The sequence below is a fragment of the Betta splendens genome, chromosome 19 (genome assembly GCF_900634795.4).
Source record: "Betta splendens chromosome 19, fBetSpl5.4, whole genome shotgun sequence".
Classification (NCBI taxonomy): Eukaryota; Metazoa; Chordata; class Actinopteri; order Anabantiformes; family Osphronemidae; genus Betta; species Betta splendens.
Window position 1 is genome coordinate 14,621,734 of NC_040898.2, and position 17,077 is coordinate 14,638,810.

The following is a 17,077-nucleotide window of genomic DNA, read 5'->3' on the forward strand; positions in this document are numbered from 1 at the left end:
GTGTTCCCAATTTCCTCAGACGCCTCAGTTCTGGCTGGAAGACTGAAGAGGAGTGTGGGCGGCTAAAAGGTCCTCAGTCTGGTATTTGAGCTCTAATACTTCTCATATTCCACCCTGATCCTGCAAAGTGCTAATGCTGGAGGAACAATCAGGGTGTGTTTTATTCTGAAAAAAACCTATAAACATATGAGAGAGGAACGTGGGCATCCAGTCTCCCCGTGTCTCTGCTGCTGGAGCCAAAAAGGTTTTCTAGCTTCCTGTGGTTTCTTCTGGGTTGTGTAGCAAAAGTCTATTAATAGTTTAAACACTTTGGGGAATTTCCTTCAAATTAAGGACGAGCTGATTACAATGTGGATGCCTCAATTAATTCACCTCATGACAACGTCAATAATTGTTAGTCACTTACAGAGCATTCAATAAGCTCACATTTGCAATTAAGAGTAGGAAACCCAGATCACGGACACTGTCACAACTAAAAGACGAAGGGCAATTTTAGGAGGCAAGTAAACAATGTTTAATGGGCTTAAAAAAGTTTCTCTAATAAACATTTGTCACCGTTTTATAGAAAACAGACGATGAAGAAAGAAGCTGCTGATTTCTACTGTTGGTCCGTCATGAAAACGGCGTCTCCTGCTTCTGCCGTTGCGGATTAAAACCACAGCGTTAGCTGTTGGTCGCTAACGGATCTGCGGGTTTACTTCCGCATTCCAGGCTCTCACGAGTTCTCATCCAATCACAGAACACATGCACGTCGCTGTCACGGACTCGAGTTCTGATTGGCTGTCGAAACTGACTGTGTCTGTTCATATGATTGGATAAGAACTCTACCTTAATAAACAACTGCAGAGCAGTGGAACTAAGTGGATATAATATGACGAGAAGAGTAAAGACTGGAGAACAACTGTTTTTACAAATTTACAAAAATAAAATAAAATGTACTTTTAGGCCAGGAGAGATTTTTTATATATTATTTGCTGCTGACTGATTTGGGGGGTAAAGGTCAACTCATCTCCATCTTAGAATTTCATTACAAACGTCCACTCTGAGCCATGAAAGAAGACATAAGGCTGTGACTCACCGGACTCCCTCGTCCTGCCTCGGACCGGCTGACTCCAGGGCCCCATCCCGATGCCGTTGATGGCCTGGACCCGGACCTCGTACTCCGTCCACTCCTCCAAGTCCTCGATGGTGAACTCTCTTTCCAGACGATCGGAGACCACGTGGGTCAGCGGCCGGCCTTGTGAGCCGACCCGGGAATACTGGACCCTGTAGCCCACCTGCTCCGCGTTGCCGTTGTATTCCCATTCAGGTAAAGGCTTGGCACAAACACAGAGAGAAGGTGGGTCAGGACAAACCGGGCAAGGTTTATTATTCTGAAAACCAGTGTGGCTGTGATGCTCAGGAGGGGCTTTGTCCTAATTACCATCCATCGTAACCACAGGCTAGTCTCACTTGCGGTTCGCAGGGTGACGTTGGCAGGGGCCATGTCAGGAGGCGCCGGCAGGGTCTGGATTTTCCTGGAGGGCTGGCTGGGTGGACTGGTGCCCACTATGTTCACCTGGCGCATCCGGAACCTGGTGTTTCAGACAAAGGTTATTGTCATTCAGCGTTGGGAGGCTGGCAGCTGAAAACAAGCTATAGCTGTGTACATCCTCTTACACGAGGCTTAGTGCATTTGAACTGAGATCACAGCGCAGAACATGAATCCGCTGAGCGGGAGCTTATTTGTGTTTCAAGCCTGAATATGCAGAGCGGCTAATTTTTTTTATCCAGTGTGAGCGTTTAGCTCTACTGAAATGTAAAGTGGGTAAAGTGGCAGCACTGATGCTGGGATGATGAGAACTGCGCCTGTTGTAGGACGCCGGGGGTTTGGATCTGTGCGATGTTAATTGGGTATATGGAAGAGGATCACGGAATACGAGCAGACTGGTAGGAATCAAGTGTACGCCGTAAAAATACAGTTAAAACCACACTAACCAGAGCAAGCTTGTATCCAGATCAAATGGAAACAGAGCGAGAGAAGCTCGTGGGACGTGTAACCGGCTCAGACACAACTGATCTGCTGCTTGTCAACACCACAAAGGCTTCTTAAGTGAAGCGGATCCAGCTTCCAGGCGTTACCTGTAGAAGGTGTACGGGTTGAGACGTGGAACCTCCAAGGAGCGAGCCTCGGGCTCGTTGGAGACCTGGTGCACCATCACCCAGTCCTCGTTCTCCCCCACCACACCCACCTTAGAAAAGCAATACAGGTCATGACACGTGGGGAAAAGGGCGAGAAAAGCCAGCTCCGCATGATGAAGGACACGATGAAGGACATGATGAAGGACGTCTCACCTGAGCTTCCACCTGCCAGCGGGAAATGGAGGTTTTGCCGTCATAGCCGGGCTTGAACTGCAGGGTGACGGAGCGCGGGCCGATGTTGGAAATGGCCATGTTGGTGGGAGGCCCAGGCAGCTCTGAGGAGGCAGAGAGGAGAGCTTTCTACCACACCGCCTCCTGGTGGCCGCACAGATACTACACACAACAAGCTGCCGCCAAATCGCTCCCCTGTGCTCCCAACTTCAGCTAAGACAGCACCAGCAGATTAGCACTACACAGCGAGACGACGGCATGAATGTCAACTACACCACAGCGATGGAGAGATACGACTCAATCTGATACCCCACTGTTTACACTCAGCTGACTCGACAATAAGAAAGGATTATTCCCTGGAAATCCTGCAGGGAAAACAAATCAGGAAATGGTGAATTCAAAGAACAGCAGGAAGATACGCGTGTGTAATTCAGATAAATATTAAACCTGCCCTACCATAACATATCCCCATTTCCAAGGAGCAATATAGTTTACATAAATCTTAGCTGAAGTCAAATCAGGGCACGCTGGAGTGTGGAGAGAGCCTAATATTAAAGATATAATCACTCCCACAGCGACAGCAAGCAATTTGTTCCCATGACTGCTTAAATGTTAAATGCAGGTGTATTCATCCTTCATCAATTGCAGATTATACGTGCTACAGCAAAATTACCACCTCTAGATCATTTGCACGAGTGATTGTTCAGCGGCGGCTTTTAGCCGGATCGTTGGTGCAGCTCAGGGGGATGGATGGACGCTGTGGTGAAGCCTGCGATCATTTAGCAGGTGTCCAGGCCTGAAGGCGGCTCCACTGATACCTGCTGCTCAATGGGGGTTGTTTGAGGATGTGGGGCTGAGCGGCATCAGAGGGCGACTGGGGAGTTAATAGTGTGCACTGGCAGTGACGGCTGACCTGGTGGGACGCCAGAGGAAATGGTGGAGGACGACAGCTGGCCCTGGCCCTTGGACGTCATCCCGGCCACCTCGATGGTGTAGGTGGTGAGGGCGGTGAGCCCGGTGACCCTGTACTCCAGGGTGACGTTGGGCAGGTAGTGGGTGACTCTGGTGTTGGTTCGGTTGTACTCCTCCCACGAAATGCGATAACCTGAGACGGCAGACGGTGGAGAGAGAGAGAAACGGGCCCCTCAGGAAGGATTCGACAGCAGTTTAACTACGACAGCGACTCAGCTCGTGTGCTGCGAGGCCAAGCAGGCAGAAATATTAAATTAACTTCATCAAAAATTGAATATAGCAAATTAAATCAGCCGTGATTATACGTCGCTGCGTGCACACACACACACGCACACGCGCACACACACACACACACACGCACACACGGCCACCAGCTCTTTTCATGTGATTGCAGACACTGATGGCATGAATCACTAATGTAAAATGACGTGTCAGCGTTCGTCTGCCGCCGGACGTGCAGCTCGCGCATCACGCTAAAGCTCCTCCTCTGCACACACTCCAGTATAAACACTGGTGGAGAGCTGTTCTTCAGCAGGAGCATCTCTAACTGGGATGTAAGAGGCGACAGCGAATTACACGCAACGATATAAAAACAAGTAAAGAGAAGCAGAATCCCGCCAAAGCTGTCAGTGATGTTGTGCGGTTGTGTTCAGGTCCACTGCCATCAGCAATAAAGCGGCTTTAATAGGCTCCCGGAGGAGGAGAGACTTTATTTACTGTCTCATTTGGAGAGACGGAAAACTGTGTGTTTTACAGCAGATTTTACTGCTCCTTCTAAAGTATTCAGATATATATTTCCCAGTGAATTGTCCTATGTCTTGCCTGATGCGACGAGCCTAATGTGGCCGATGTGTGCTGTGTTCGAGCAGATGACCTGTGAGGAGAACGCACCTGTGAGAACCCCGTTCTTCTTACTCGGCTCGCTCCAGCTGACCTTCAGCGAAGTGTCCAGGATCTCGGTGAAGCTCAGGTGGCCCACAGCACCGGGGGCTGGACAGAAAACAGAACCAGAATCAGGACCGGCCCACGGGGCAGATCATCATCCATCACAGCAAAGCTCAGCATTTGCATTTTTAAATGTGCTGGTGATGATGAGTTTTTAAAGCTTAGACAATAATCTCTAATAGAGCTAAGTCCCGGCTCATTCATTAGAGGTCCTCCACAACTTCATTCTGCATGAATAACACATTTTGCCTGAAGGATGTGCTACTGTGGGACTCGTGTCCCCATGCCGACACGGCAGGAAAGCGAGGCGGCGGAAGCCGAGTCTCTTACTGTCCTCGTGCGTCCTCAGCGCTCGGGGCGAGCTGCGGGGGCCGTCTCCAGGAGTGGTGAAACACAGCACCGACGTGTAATAATCAGTGAACTTCTTCAGACCCGTCACGTATCCCACGTGGACGCTGTCCTGGAAGTTGGGGCGCACGGTTACCATAGTAACGTCTTTGTCCCTGCCAGGCTCCCAGGCCAGCAACTGAAACAGAAAGAGAGCCACGCGTCGTCATCCTCACACATTTACTCCTGCTGAACTAACAGCAGCGTTTCCTTCCAATATATTTAGAGCGATGCCCTGAAGAGGCTCTGACTGGGAGGCAAATGCACTTTGATTGCAAACCATGTCAAATTTACAAACAGGATCTGGATCAGCCGATGAAGCTCTGGGGTAATGAGCCCCCATGGCTCCGCTCCTGCACTGGTTTCCAGTTATTAGACTGGTGAGCCCACTGTCTAACGGCTCCCTACTACCGTCTCCTTTGCCTTGGTTTCAACACCTTTCACACTTTCTTTCTCCCCTCTCCCACTGCTGCTGCTGCTTAGTCTCTCCCAGGAGAAGAGTGTGGTATTTAACATTCAAACGGCGTCTGTACAGTGACCCTCCACCCAGCTGAGCAAGGCATGTGGAGCACTATTGAAAAGAGAAACAATAAGAGAGAGACGGAGGGAGCGAGAAAAACCCCAACGACATAATTAAGCCTCAATACGGTCAGAGAAACCCAGGAGCCCCCTACGGATGTGGTGTTATACAGTCGCTCCCCGCGGCCGGCGTCCAAACACCACAGACGCAGAGATGGACTACGGCACGGCTCAATAATGAAGACATTCATCACCGCATGCGCCCGGCCTTAGAATAAAACCCATGATAAATGGTTATAGAGATAAATAAAATGACCTCCAACTGACAAAGCGCAGAACCGAGACCATTGTTCACAGCAGCGACGCATTTCTTTCGCCCCTTGGCTTTTCTCGCTCACTTGCCGCACGGACACTACAAGATGGAGCCGCGAGCTGAGCCGTGACAGGACGAGAGGACGGGAGCGCTGCTGACCTTGTAGCCCTGGTTGATGCCGTTGATGAACTGAGGGTTGGGGGCGGTCCACGTGAAGCGGATGGTCGTCGAGTTGACCGCCTCCGCCTGCACGTTGCCCGGGGCGATGGTGGGAACTGGGATGAGTGAGGAGAGGAGGAAGTGGCGTCAGAACAAAAGGGAGAGAGAGCATCAGCTGCTTGGAGTTCGGATTCAGTCTGATGATGGACTCGAACACGGCTGCACAGGTCAGGGCGGATGCAACACCAGAAGTGTTAAAATCAGTACAGGCAAAGCAGCGACCTGGACGAGTGCTCACCTCCCTGCAGAGTCCACTCAGTGACTTTGTGGCTGAAGATGCCCAGACCCGCCCCGTTGTACGCGGCCACCTCGATCTCGTAGTTGGTCCAGATGATGAGGTCCTCCAGCAGCAGGTTGGTCACATCTGGACTGGAGATGTTTTTGATCTGGTTGTCCACCGGCAGCCCGGTGAGGCGATAGCTGCAAGGACAAGGACCGTTCAGACAGAGCTGCAGTACCAGGGGCGTCCTGCTAGAGGGAGACAAAGCACCAGCAAACCAGCAACAGCGTGTGCAAAACACCTGCTGTTCCATTTGAATGTAATGAATGAAAAAAGCAAACTAATTATATGTTTACAGAGTGTACAGTCACTGTGTCACGCTGCCGACTCTGCTGACTACAGAACACAAAGTTTGGAAGTTTCTACATCCTTTTACACCTTCTGTTCTTTATTCTCAGAGAACAAATCCAGTTTCCTGATCAGTGGTTCAAACTCCACCTTACCGGACCGTGTACCCGCGGAGGATGCCGTTCTGGTGGCTCTCGGGGGGAGGCTGCCACTGGATCATGATGGACTGGTTGGTGCGGCCGCTGGCGATGACGTTCTGAGGGGGGGCGCTGGGGGGCTCCTCCGGGAGAGAGACGCTGCAGAACAGAGAGATGCAACGGGTCCAAACACGTGTTAATTAAACCCCCGGATGCTGAACGCTCTGTGAGGACGCGACGCGGCGCTGCTCAAGCTCACAAACATTTACCCTGACGAACGGGGGAGATGACAGGAGCAGAGTCGGTGGCGGGGGCTCGTGCTCGGAGCCGGACCCCCGTAGACCTGCTCCAGGAGCACGAGGCGGTGGGTCAGCGCGCGTGAGGCCACAGAAAGGCCAAACCCGACCCGGCCTCAAAGCTAAATCCCTCCCGCGGCTGTGGGAGCGCGAGCGCGTGTTTACATGCGTCCGTGTGTGTCTGTGTGTGTCGCTGCTTTACCAGGCTTACACACACAGCCCTCTTTACCCACTCTTGACTGAAAGGATCAGTCCGACTGGTTGTCTAGGAAACAGATTCATGAGCGCTGTGTACTATTTACTAACAGCTGCAAAGTTGTGCTGCAGGTGATGCTGAAGCTGTGACACCTCCAGCGTCTCCCGCAGCACGCGGCGGCTTCCTGCACCTCGCCGTGGACTCACCGCTCTGTCTCTTTGCTGAACTGGCCCTTCCCCACGTCGTTGACGGCGCAGAGGCGGAACTGGTAGGAGCGGGCCGGGATCAGGCCGTTGACCGTCACCGCGGTGGAGTCGGGCTCGATGTTGGCCAGCAGCACGGCCCAGGGAGCGTCTGGGACACGAGGGGGGGCACATTTAGAAACAGCTAAAATGGTACCACTCAAAGTCAGGTAAAAGGTAAACTGAATAATGAAAGCGTTCCAGACGCTTTGGCTAAACTCCACTTCTCGCTGTTCTCCAGACACAAACACGTGAACAGGAAAGGCTGGACTCCACGTGACCTACTGTTCTCAGAGACCTCCAGGATGTAGCGGATGAGGGGGCTGTTGCCGTCAAAGGGCTTGGCCCACGCCAGGTCGATGGCTCTCCTCTCTGATGCGCTCAGCGCGGCCGTGGGGTTCTCCGGGGCGTGGGGCAGCTGCCTGCGGGGACACAGCGGGCCGCGCCGATGAATAAAAGCAGCGCTCTCATGACAGCTGGAGACTCAGGAGGCATTTTGTTCTGCTCTTGAAGTAAAGCTGAATGTTTTATAACAGAGAGATCATTTAGACAGGGGATGAAATGTGGTGAGACATGAGAGCAGACGGTTCCCTGTCAACGCGGACACGCCGGCACCGCAAAGAGACGGATTTCACCAAAGGGCCGATAGATTGGAAGGTGTGAGGAGACAGATGGGGAGACAACGCAGGGACAAAGACCTGAATAAATGAGAGCAAAGATGCGCATCATTAATTCCTCCAGTCATGAATCCAGATAAGCAGACAGACTGATAGATAAACCTTATAGAGTGCATGGATACAGGAGCCAGGGACCAAATCACTCAGGCGCTGCTTTGGCAAACAGGAAGCTGGTGTCATTCATATTCAATGGACCGCCGCTGCAGTCGTCCAGTGTGTATCACAGCACGGGGCACAGCTTGTGTTTGTGTTTTAGCAAACGGAGGACGGGTCCCTGAGGCTGGAAGTGTGTGAGGTGAGAATGAGGCCGGGGAGGTGTCATTTAGGTGGGAATGAGTCAGAGGCGTCAGTGGGAAGTGGCAGAACAGGCTCGCTTTAAAGAACATGTTCCTTCCTGTGACTTAGCTGAGAACCGACACGTAGCGGTGTGTGTGTGTGTGTGTGTGTGTGTGTGCGTGCGTGTGGTGTGTGTGTGTGTGTGTGTGTGTTACTCTGTGTGTGTGTGTGTGTGTGTGTGTGTGTGTGTGTGTTTGTGGTGTGTGTGTGTGTGTGTGTTACTCTGTGTGTGTGTGTGTGTGTATCTGTGTGTGTGTGTGTGTGTGTGTGTGTGTGTGTGTGTGTGTTTGTGGTGTGTGTGTGTGTGGGCATTACCTCACACGCAGGTGTGCGCTGCGCGAGTCGTTGCCGCCCACGGACGTCACCCTGCACGTGTACGTGCCGATGTCGCCCGACCAGGTCTGGGAGATGTGCAGGGTCCCGTCGGCGTCGAGTCGCACGCGAGGCACCGCCTGCACGTTGATGACGGCGCCGTCCTTCTCCCACACGTGCCTGAAACACACGGCAGCGCTCAGTTCAGCTATATTCATCGGAAGGCGCCTGCTCCCAGCACAAAGCCACAGACTCGTCCGCTGAGAGTCGCTGACATGAGGTTGATGCTCAGAGTTGAGTCAGAAGCCGCTTTGAGCCGCTTTTACAGCGCGTGGAGTCGTAACAGAGACGCGCTGCTTGGTGACGAACGCCGTCCACGTGCAGCTCACCTGGTGTGACCGGCTGTTAGTTACTGCAGCTTTAGATGGATACGGGTGCAGGATAACACCTGGAGCCTAACCTGTCCACAGCTCGTTCTCATGGAGCTTCTCGCTGTCTTTACATTGACTTCTATCTCTGAGTCTGACGCCCTCATACATTAGTAACCATCTCTGAGACCTCCGCTCTCATCAGGCCTGGTTGCGTGAATCTTGCTCCCGGCTCAAGAGCGAAGGCTTTGAGCTCACGCCTCCTATACAAACAATGACTGCGTCATCAGATGTTGTGTGTGTGTTTGTGCCTGTGCATGCGTGCATGCGTGTGTGTGCGTGCGTGCATGTGTATGTGTGCGTGCGTGCATGTGTGTGTGTGTGAGGCCCTACCGGACAGTCACGCTGGGGTCGTGTGTGACTCCACACGTCATCACGGCTTTAGTCCCTTTGATCACGCTCTGGTCCTGTGGGGGGGTGCTGATGCGAGTGCGAGCTGCGAAGACGAGAAAGGTACGAGATGAGGAAACAACGGCAGAGAAGAACAAGAGCAGAGAAACTCATTTCAGGATGAAATGGCAGCTGCTGTTTTGTACTTTGTTACTTGATGGCTTTTTGCAGAAGGCACCTCGGTGAAGAATTGCACAGTGCGGCTGTGTTATTATGGGAGTGGACCTTGTTTTCCTAACCTCTGCTAAACAGGCACGTCTGTGAGGAACGCTCCAGCACTGTGCAGCGCGGTGCTATTCTATTACACGCAGGCAGACGTGTGGTTCATGAGGGGAAGTGTGTGTTTGTGAAGAGGCCTCGGCGGCGGCGGCGTTTCTCACCCCACACCACCAGGTCGGCCGACGCCTCGTCGATGCCTCTGGAGTTGCTGGCCATGCACGTGTAGGTGCCAGCGTCCGAGATGTGCGACGGGGAGATGAGCAGGCTGCCGGACTCCAGCAGCGTGAACCTGGGCAGCTGCACCGAGCCGCTCGCCAGCACGCGCTCGCCTTGACGGGAGAGAGGAGTCAGTGAAGGACACAGGAAACGAGAAGAAACAGGGACGCTGCTGTGATGTAAAATGGGGACGCAGACGCTGAGGAAATCCTGGAGGAGGAATCAGGCTTTATTTGCTAAGCTGTGGCAACTATGGTGCTGTGTGTGTGTGTGTGTGTGTGTGTGTGTGTGTGTGTGTGTGTGTGTGTGTGTGTGTGTGTGTGTGTGTGTGTGTGTGTGTGTTTGTACTTGTGCGTGTGTGCGTGTGCATGTACGTGTGTCTGTGTGTTTGTGTGTGTGTGTGTGTACGTGTGTGTGTGTGCGTGTGTGTTCGTGTGTGTTCGTACGTGTGTGTGTGTGTGTGTGTGTGTGTTCGTGTGTGTTCGTACGTGTGTGTGTGTGTATGTTCGTACATGTGTGTGTGTGTTCGTGTGTGTTCGTACGTGTGTGTGAGCGTGTGTGTGTGTGTGTGGAACCTTTTTGCCAGGTGATGCCTGGTCTCGGGGCTCCAGAGGTCTCGCAGTGCAGGATGACTGACATGCCGTCGATCACAGTGCTGTCAGAGGGTCCGGCTGTGATATTTGGAGCAATGCCTGAGGGAAGACAAACACACACACACACACACACACACACAAACACACACACACACACACACACACACACACACACACACACACACACACACACACACACACACACACACACACACACACACACACACACAGAAGAAAGCAGGAGCTCAGTACAGTAACGACAGAAGGTAAGAGGGTTATGGAGGTGAGAGAATGCCGCTCTGCGACAGAAGCCCACTTCAAACGCGCTTCTCGTCAGCCTCCTGCATCCAGTGTTTAGTCCAAGCTTTGTTCCACTAATTCTTTACGGATTGACACCGTCTTCACCTCAAAACTGTCTATTTTTTGCACCCACAGGGGAACGTAGATATGGAGGAAAGGGAAGGAGAGCAGCAGAGGGCTCAGAAGTCAGCAAGACGCTCTGATAACGCGGTGCAGCGATGAGTGACGGCAGCAGCAACGGAGACAAAGTGAGGAAAATGAGATGTCAGAAACTTGACAAACTCTGGCAGACTTAAATTACCAGCATTTCTACCAGTCAGCAGAAGCAGCGCCGGCAGAAAAAACCTAAGCGTCTAATCCAGTCGCACCCGAGACCAACGCTGCATCGAGCCAGTTCACACCAAAATAAAAACTATTAGTGACTCCAGGTCTCACCCTCTGCATCGTTCCCACCTCATTACAACACATAAGTCACTCGTTCCGACGCTGAAATATACCGTTTCCTCTGTTGCCATGGGAACGTGTCTTTATTACAGCCGGTACCTGGTGCTAAATACCGGCTCGTAACGTTTAGCAGGTGACGCGTGCTGCGTTCGCTGCCTTTGGCTCGGATGGCGACATTAACGCCGTCAGAGAGAAGTTATTCTGGTCCACGCTGATAACTACAGCGCGGCGCTGGCTCTGAGTGCCCGTGGTCCACGTTTCCTGGACCTCCTAAGCCTGCAGCGAGAGGGGGCGTGAGAGGCTGCACGCGGTCGCGCTGCGATCGGGGCTCCGACGCCTTCCGTTCCCCAGCGTGACGCCTCCATCGCGTGACGCCTCCATCGCGTGACGCCTCCATCGCGTGACGCCTCCATCGCGTCAGCTCCTCGTCACTGGGACGTGACGGAGGAGCGGCTCCAGACCTGCAGGAAGGAACTGCTGCGCGGTCAGAAGGTCACTGGGGGTCAGAATACGAACATGGCGTCATCACGGAGCTGCTCACACGTCCGTACAAACACAGGACCAGAACCTTTGGGCTCTGTGTACGACCCAGAACCATGGAGCGAACCAGACCAGAACAGAGACAACGCGTCTGGATCCACGTCCCACTTCGTGTCTTGAATAATAACTGATGCAGCTTCAATAATCTCCTCTCCTGATTTAGGGAGTTTCTTTAAAGCCATTACATTTAATTAGTTTTTTGTAAAGTGGTTCAACTCAACTCTGTAAAAATGTGCTTTAATAACAGTAATTATTGCTGCAGCTGCTTGGAGCAGACCGTTAACACTCACTGGTGACAGCCAGGTACGTGTTGGTCTGAACTTCCCCTGCCTGGTTCCTGGCGAAGCACTGGAACATGCCGGTGTCGTCGGGCAGGAGGCCGTTGACCTGCAGGCTGCCTCCCACCAGAACCCTGTAGCGCGGCATCTTCACCGGGTCGATGGGCAGCGCGTCCTTGTACCACACGATGTCCGGCTGCGGGACGCCTGCAGGCGGAGAGCGAGGTTTAGCGCCGGCGAGCTAGCGGCTAACCGCTAACGGCTAACGGCCGCGTGTGGGCTCACCTCGCGCCTGACACGGAATGTCCACCACCTTCTCCATCTCCGCCGTGATGTGCTTCTCCGGCTCCTTTATGAACTGCGGCGGCTCTGAGAGGACGAGAGGAGGATTAAACAAGATGAAAAAATAATCCTGCAAACCTGCAGATGTAATCACAACATCATAAAACAATAAGTGACAGCGGCGGTGAGGAACGAGCGCGCATTATAAAGCCGTTGAACCGTAAATATTCTTTAATTTAAAATGTATTGATTTGGGGAGAAGCAGAGCTGAAAATAAATAAAGACATTATTCAGTGGAGCCATTCACCTAATCTGTGGCGTCATTCTAGGGCCGATCGCTTAACAGTTGGAACGTGTCCCTGAACCTCACGAGGAAGCAAAAGCTCAGAGTTGAGCCCACCTTGTGCTGTAAATCACATCACAGCCTTGAAAACATCAAAGCGCTTCAGCAGGATGGAACGGCTGCGACTCCAGCAACGCTATTAAAAAGTTTCTTGAGGGCAGCCATTAGCTGCTTTCTCCCCGTTTGGAATCAATAGCACTTTCCCCTCAGAGCCTCGCGACTTCAGATGCACTAAGTGATGGGTTTGTTTCACAGACGACTGTTTTCCATAGTTCGCCTTGAATGTAACGTGTCCCTGTTCTGAACATGTGGAGGATCAGACGTCACTTAGGCTTCGTGACTGATCAAATAATGAAAACATTTACCGTTCAGGTTGTACTACACACAAGAACCAGCACAAACAGAGAAGAAGTCAGAGTAACGAGCCCATTTAGCGTTTCCATCAGGGCTCATTTGAATCGGAGCCCATTTGTGTGGTGTTTATGCCTCTGCGTCAGATTCCTCTCACCCAGGACGTGCAGGTAGGCGCCGGCGCTGACCGACGGCACGCTGCTGCTGCGGAGCACGGCCTCGCACTCGTAGTAGCCGGCGTCGCTCAGGCCGGGGCTCAGGACCGTCAGCCGGCGGTTGGAGTCGCTCAGGCCGCCGCCCACCGGGACGCCGTTCTTACGCCAGGAGATGCTCAGCTTGATGAGAGGCCTGCAGACAGGAAGCACACGCGGCTGTGACTGGGCCCGATGGGGGGGGGGGGGGGGGGGGGGGGTCTGGGCCTAGCCGGCGCCGGCTGTTCTCACGTCTAAGCGACTGCGTGATGAACCGAGGGACGGCGTCAGACGCCGAGCGCAGCGACAAAGCAAAACGCACCGGAGACGGCTACAGATGGAGCAAAGCAGCCATTGTGCAGATGAGTAAATGCTGTGTGGGCGACAGACACAGCACGAACGGCACACGGGAGCTGAAGGGTCACGCGTGTCCACTGCTGCGCGTTCAAAATGCTGACAGATGGGTGTGAGCTCACCTGGCGTTGGCCACACACTCCATGGTGACCTCCGACGTGCCACTGACCACTGACGTGTTCCGTGGAGGGATGATGATGGTGGGGGCGATGGGGTCTGCAGGACCGCCCACATCTGCACACATCAGCACAGAATGAATCAGAATGTGAACAGAGCGTGTGTGTGTGTGTGTGTGTGTGTGCGTGCGTGTGTGTGTATGTGTGTGTGTGTGTGTGTGTGTGTGTGTGTGTGTATGTGTGTGTGCGTGCGTGCGTGCGTGTGTGTGTATGTGTGTGTGTATGTGTGCGTGTGTGTGTGTGTGTGTATGTGTGTGTGTATGTGTGTGTGTATGTGTGTGTGTGTGTGTGTGTGTGTGTGTATGTGTGTGTGTATGTGTGTGTGTGTGTGCGTGCGTGCGTGCGTGTGTGTGTATGTGTGTGTGTGTGTGTGTGTGTCTGCTGGAGATGTGTCACGCCTGTGATAAACACGCACTGATCCGTCAATCCCATCATGCCCTGGGAGTGCGCTCGTGGCTGCACATGTCAGATGTAGCTGAGGGCGCTGTCACGGCTCAATCGTACTGATCTTGCATCATTAGACTGAACAGAGGCCATGTCTGCAGCCGTGCGCTGAGGGCTGAGGACTGGCCAGCTGGATGGAGAACACAAGCGCTTCATACTGTGTTGGGGCTCATTTCACCAGACAGAGTGGAAGAGCCTGCGTTATCTGAGAGGTTAATGAGTCCTTAGGTCTGAGCCAGCCTTGAAATGCGACCTTTGAATTTTACACAAATGTTCAATGAACCAACAAAAGGAAGGTTTCCAAAGGTCAAAGGTCACCGTGACCTCATGCATTTGGCATTTTTGCATGTACAGTAAACCCCCCTTTTAGCAAGGATCCCAGGTTAGTGAGTTTAGTAATGAAGCTCTACTCGTCCTCTGCTCTCTGCACAGTCTGCACTAGTGTGTGTGTGTGTGTGTGCGTGTGCGTGCGTGAGCATGTAAATGCAGGACATGGCTCCTGAAGCGAGCCGAGCCGGCAGAGGCCTCCCACCGGCTCGCTGCCTGTCCTGAACGGTTCCAGCTCCGCTGTAATAACCTCCGTCCAGCGTGGCCACAGGCTCCGTCTGCTCCCGTGTTGTCAACTGTAATATCTGCCCTCGCCTCTTCCCTCGTCGCTTCCTGTCATAAGACGCTGTCTGTTACACGGGTCTCCTCTCACATTTCCCTGCGCGGAGCTGCAGCCAGTTGAACCGGTTTGATTTGTGCACCCTGTGTTAGGAACCTGGTGAATATTAAGAACAACTTGGCAGCGACACACTGTGTCTGTGCCCCTGCAGCCTCCCCCTCCTCCACTTCACACTTCAGTGCAATGAAATAAAATCTGATCTCGGAGGCTGAGCTCCTTGCATTTGACACAGTAGTAGCAGCGGAGCAAAGTCTGAGTCAAAGTAGCAGCTTGATCGCATAAAACACACACCAAACCCTGTACATGGCAACAGAAAGTCGAAAGACTCGTAGCGTTTTGTGTGAGACGGATTCGCAGCAGGCTGCTACGCTAACACATGCATCACTGTGACCTGCAGCAGCAAATACCCAGAACTGTGTGTGTGCGTGTGTATATGTGTGTGTTTAAGCGTGTGTGTGTCTGTGTGTAACTGTGTGTGTTTAAGCGTGTTTCCATGCATGTGTATAAGCGTGTGCGTGTGTGTGCGCGTGTGCGTGCAGATACTCACTCTCCACAGACAGGGTGACCGGCTGACTGGTCTTGTTCTCTCCGTTCTTGTCGTTCACTGCCTGGACGTAGTAGCGTCCGGCGTCCGGCGCCACCGTGGACAGAATGACCAGCGTGTTGTCCAGCGTGATGGCGCTGCAGACACACACACACAGCGTTGAAGCACTCATTCAGCCCTCAGTGTCTGCATGGAGCTGAACACTCGATGCGGCGGCTGAAAAGCGCATTAGACGTTTTTTACATTTTAATTACGCCATTCAAGCAGCATTAGGCCGATCGATCCACAAGGTGTAAACAATGTGTTGGTGCTGACTGAGCAAAGCGGAAGTATCGACATCCTCCCCGTTTGTGCTCCTCCTGATGGTCCATCCTGAAATATGATAAGTCTGCACAATAACCCGCAGCTCCTAATTGGCTATTTGTACCCTCTGCTTCCTGTGGGCCGCGCTTTGGCAGCCGCGCTCTGTTGGCAAAGAAGCAGCGTTGTCTTGGCTGCTGAAATTACACCTGAATAGGAAAACGCGGGGCCGTTCCGCAGCAGGTGTTCCGCTGGGGCTCGAACCCGGCCTCTCGTCATTATCAAGTTCTAACTCATGAGTGAGAAATTCTTCTGCTTGTCGCCTCATGTTCCAGAGTTTACGATCGATACTTTCTCATTATGGGCGCCTGTCCAGTCGACCGCAGGGCGCTGGAGCGTGGGCGGGGCCTCCTCTGGCCACACAGCATCTCCCTCCTTCACCACACGCTTAACGTTGGAAGAGACAAACAGAACATGCTGCACATCTGAGGCCACACTCACACTGGTCAAACAACACATCTGCATATTTGAATGGCTCCTTGGCAACAGACGGCCTCTCAGTCACAGGACTATTGGAAAGCTCGGTTTCCCAGACAAATACCGCTGTCAGGGAAACAAATCAATATCAATATCTTTAAAGTCCCCGGAGATATTGGCAGCACCAAATCGGTGTTAGCAATAAATAACAATTTAAAAGCTTGGATTCACAGCGAGTTTCAGTGGCGACGGCCACCTCTCCATCCACTCCCACCTGCTTAAAGACCCAAACAGGAAACTCTACGTGGACGATAGTCGAAACCAGCTCCACAGACGGACGAAGAACACGTGCTACAGGCTGCGACTCATGAGATCCATCCCCGGAGAGGTTGATTTTAAAATATGTGACAGGGCTCATTGCTGATTCCTCGCGCATTCTCAGACTGAAAACAGTCTTCTTAAGGGGCTGGCAGGCCTCAATAGCTGCAGCTTATGATCCGCGGTAAATATTTAATGCCGGCTTGCTGGAGTGGTGACATCCTGGACGCACAGCCATGAATTATGGATCCCTTCAGGGATGCGGGCAGAGCGGAAATGTCCAAAGCTCCAAATGAATCTCGGGTCACTTACGGAGACCTTTTTAAAACAGGAACACAATCCAGAGCTTAAAGTCTTTACCTGTGGAGTAAGAACCTCTTGAGGGTGAATATAGAGGGTGGGAAAAGCGATGCAGGAGATAAAATTGAGTCCCCGCTTCTTATTCGGTTTCCTTTTTCTCCACAGACCCTTCGCTTCTCAACAAGTCAGTCCAAGTACTTGCAAAAACTAATTTTTCACTAATAATTCACTATCATCCAAGCAAAGTCTTGATTTCATCAACCTTGCAGGGAACAGAAGGCAGCTTTTCCCCCTTGTAGTTGATTTTAATGTGGCCCCCTGCTGAGCGCTCGCTCCACTCAGCCTGTAATCAGAGCTGCTGCAGTGGGGGTCACACAGAACTTTGTTACAGCAGATCTAACTGCTCCCCGCGTGAGCCGGGCCGCGGGATCTGAGGAAGAACGAGCCCGTT

The 17,077-nt window shown here is 52.6% G+C and overlaps 1 protein-coding gene across 6 annotated transcripts in view; it reads right to left on the minus strand.

The window, feature by feature from the left end:
• Positions 1-17,077, minus strand: part of sdk2b (sidekick cell adhesion molecule 2b) — a 137,896-nt gene that overhangs the window by 17,440 nt on the left and 103,379 nt on the right. For all 6 annotated transcript variants that reach the window (XM_029134210.3, XM_029134209.3, XM_029134212.3 and 3 more), the window contains exons 5-25: positions 15,235-15,368; positions 13,523-13,634; positions 13,013-13,203; positions 12,165-12,248; positions 11,892-12,086; positions 10,300-10,416; positions 9,670-9,837; positions 9,233-9,335; positions 8,475-8,651; positions 7,432-7,568; positions 7,111-7,258; positions 6,431-6,571; positions 5,946-6,127; positions 5,648-5,763; positions 4,600-4,795; positions 4,216-4,314; positions 3,266-3,457; positions 2,335-2,456; positions 2,122-2,231; positions 1,424-1,574; positions 1,079-1,316 (exon numbers count right to left, since the gene is read on the minus strand). In XM_029134210.3, the coding sequence (XP_028990043.1) occupies positions 1,079-1,316; positions 1,424-1,574; positions 2,122-2,231; positions 2,335-2,456; positions 3,266-3,457; positions 4,216-4,314; positions 4,600-4,795; positions 5,648-5,763; positions 5,946-6,127; positions 6,431-6,571; positions 7,111-7,258; positions 7,432-7,568; positions 8,475-8,651; positions 9,233-9,335; positions 9,670-9,837; positions 10,300-10,416; positions 11,892-12,086; positions 12,165-12,248; positions 13,013-13,203; positions 13,523-13,634; positions 15,235-15,368 (3,113 nt within the window). The remainder of the gene's footprint in view (positions 1-1,078; positions 1,317-1,423; positions 1,575-2,121; positions 2,232-2,334; positions 2,457-3,265; positions 3,458-4,215; positions 4,315-4,599; positions 4,796-5,647; positions 5,764-5,945; positions 6,128-6,430; positions 6,572-7,110; positions 7,259-7,431; positions 7,569-8,474; positions 8,652-9,232; positions 9,336-9,669; positions 9,838-10,299; positions 10,417-11,891; positions 12,087-12,164; positions 12,249-13,012; positions 13,204-13,522; positions 13,635-15,234; positions 15,369-17,077) is intronic.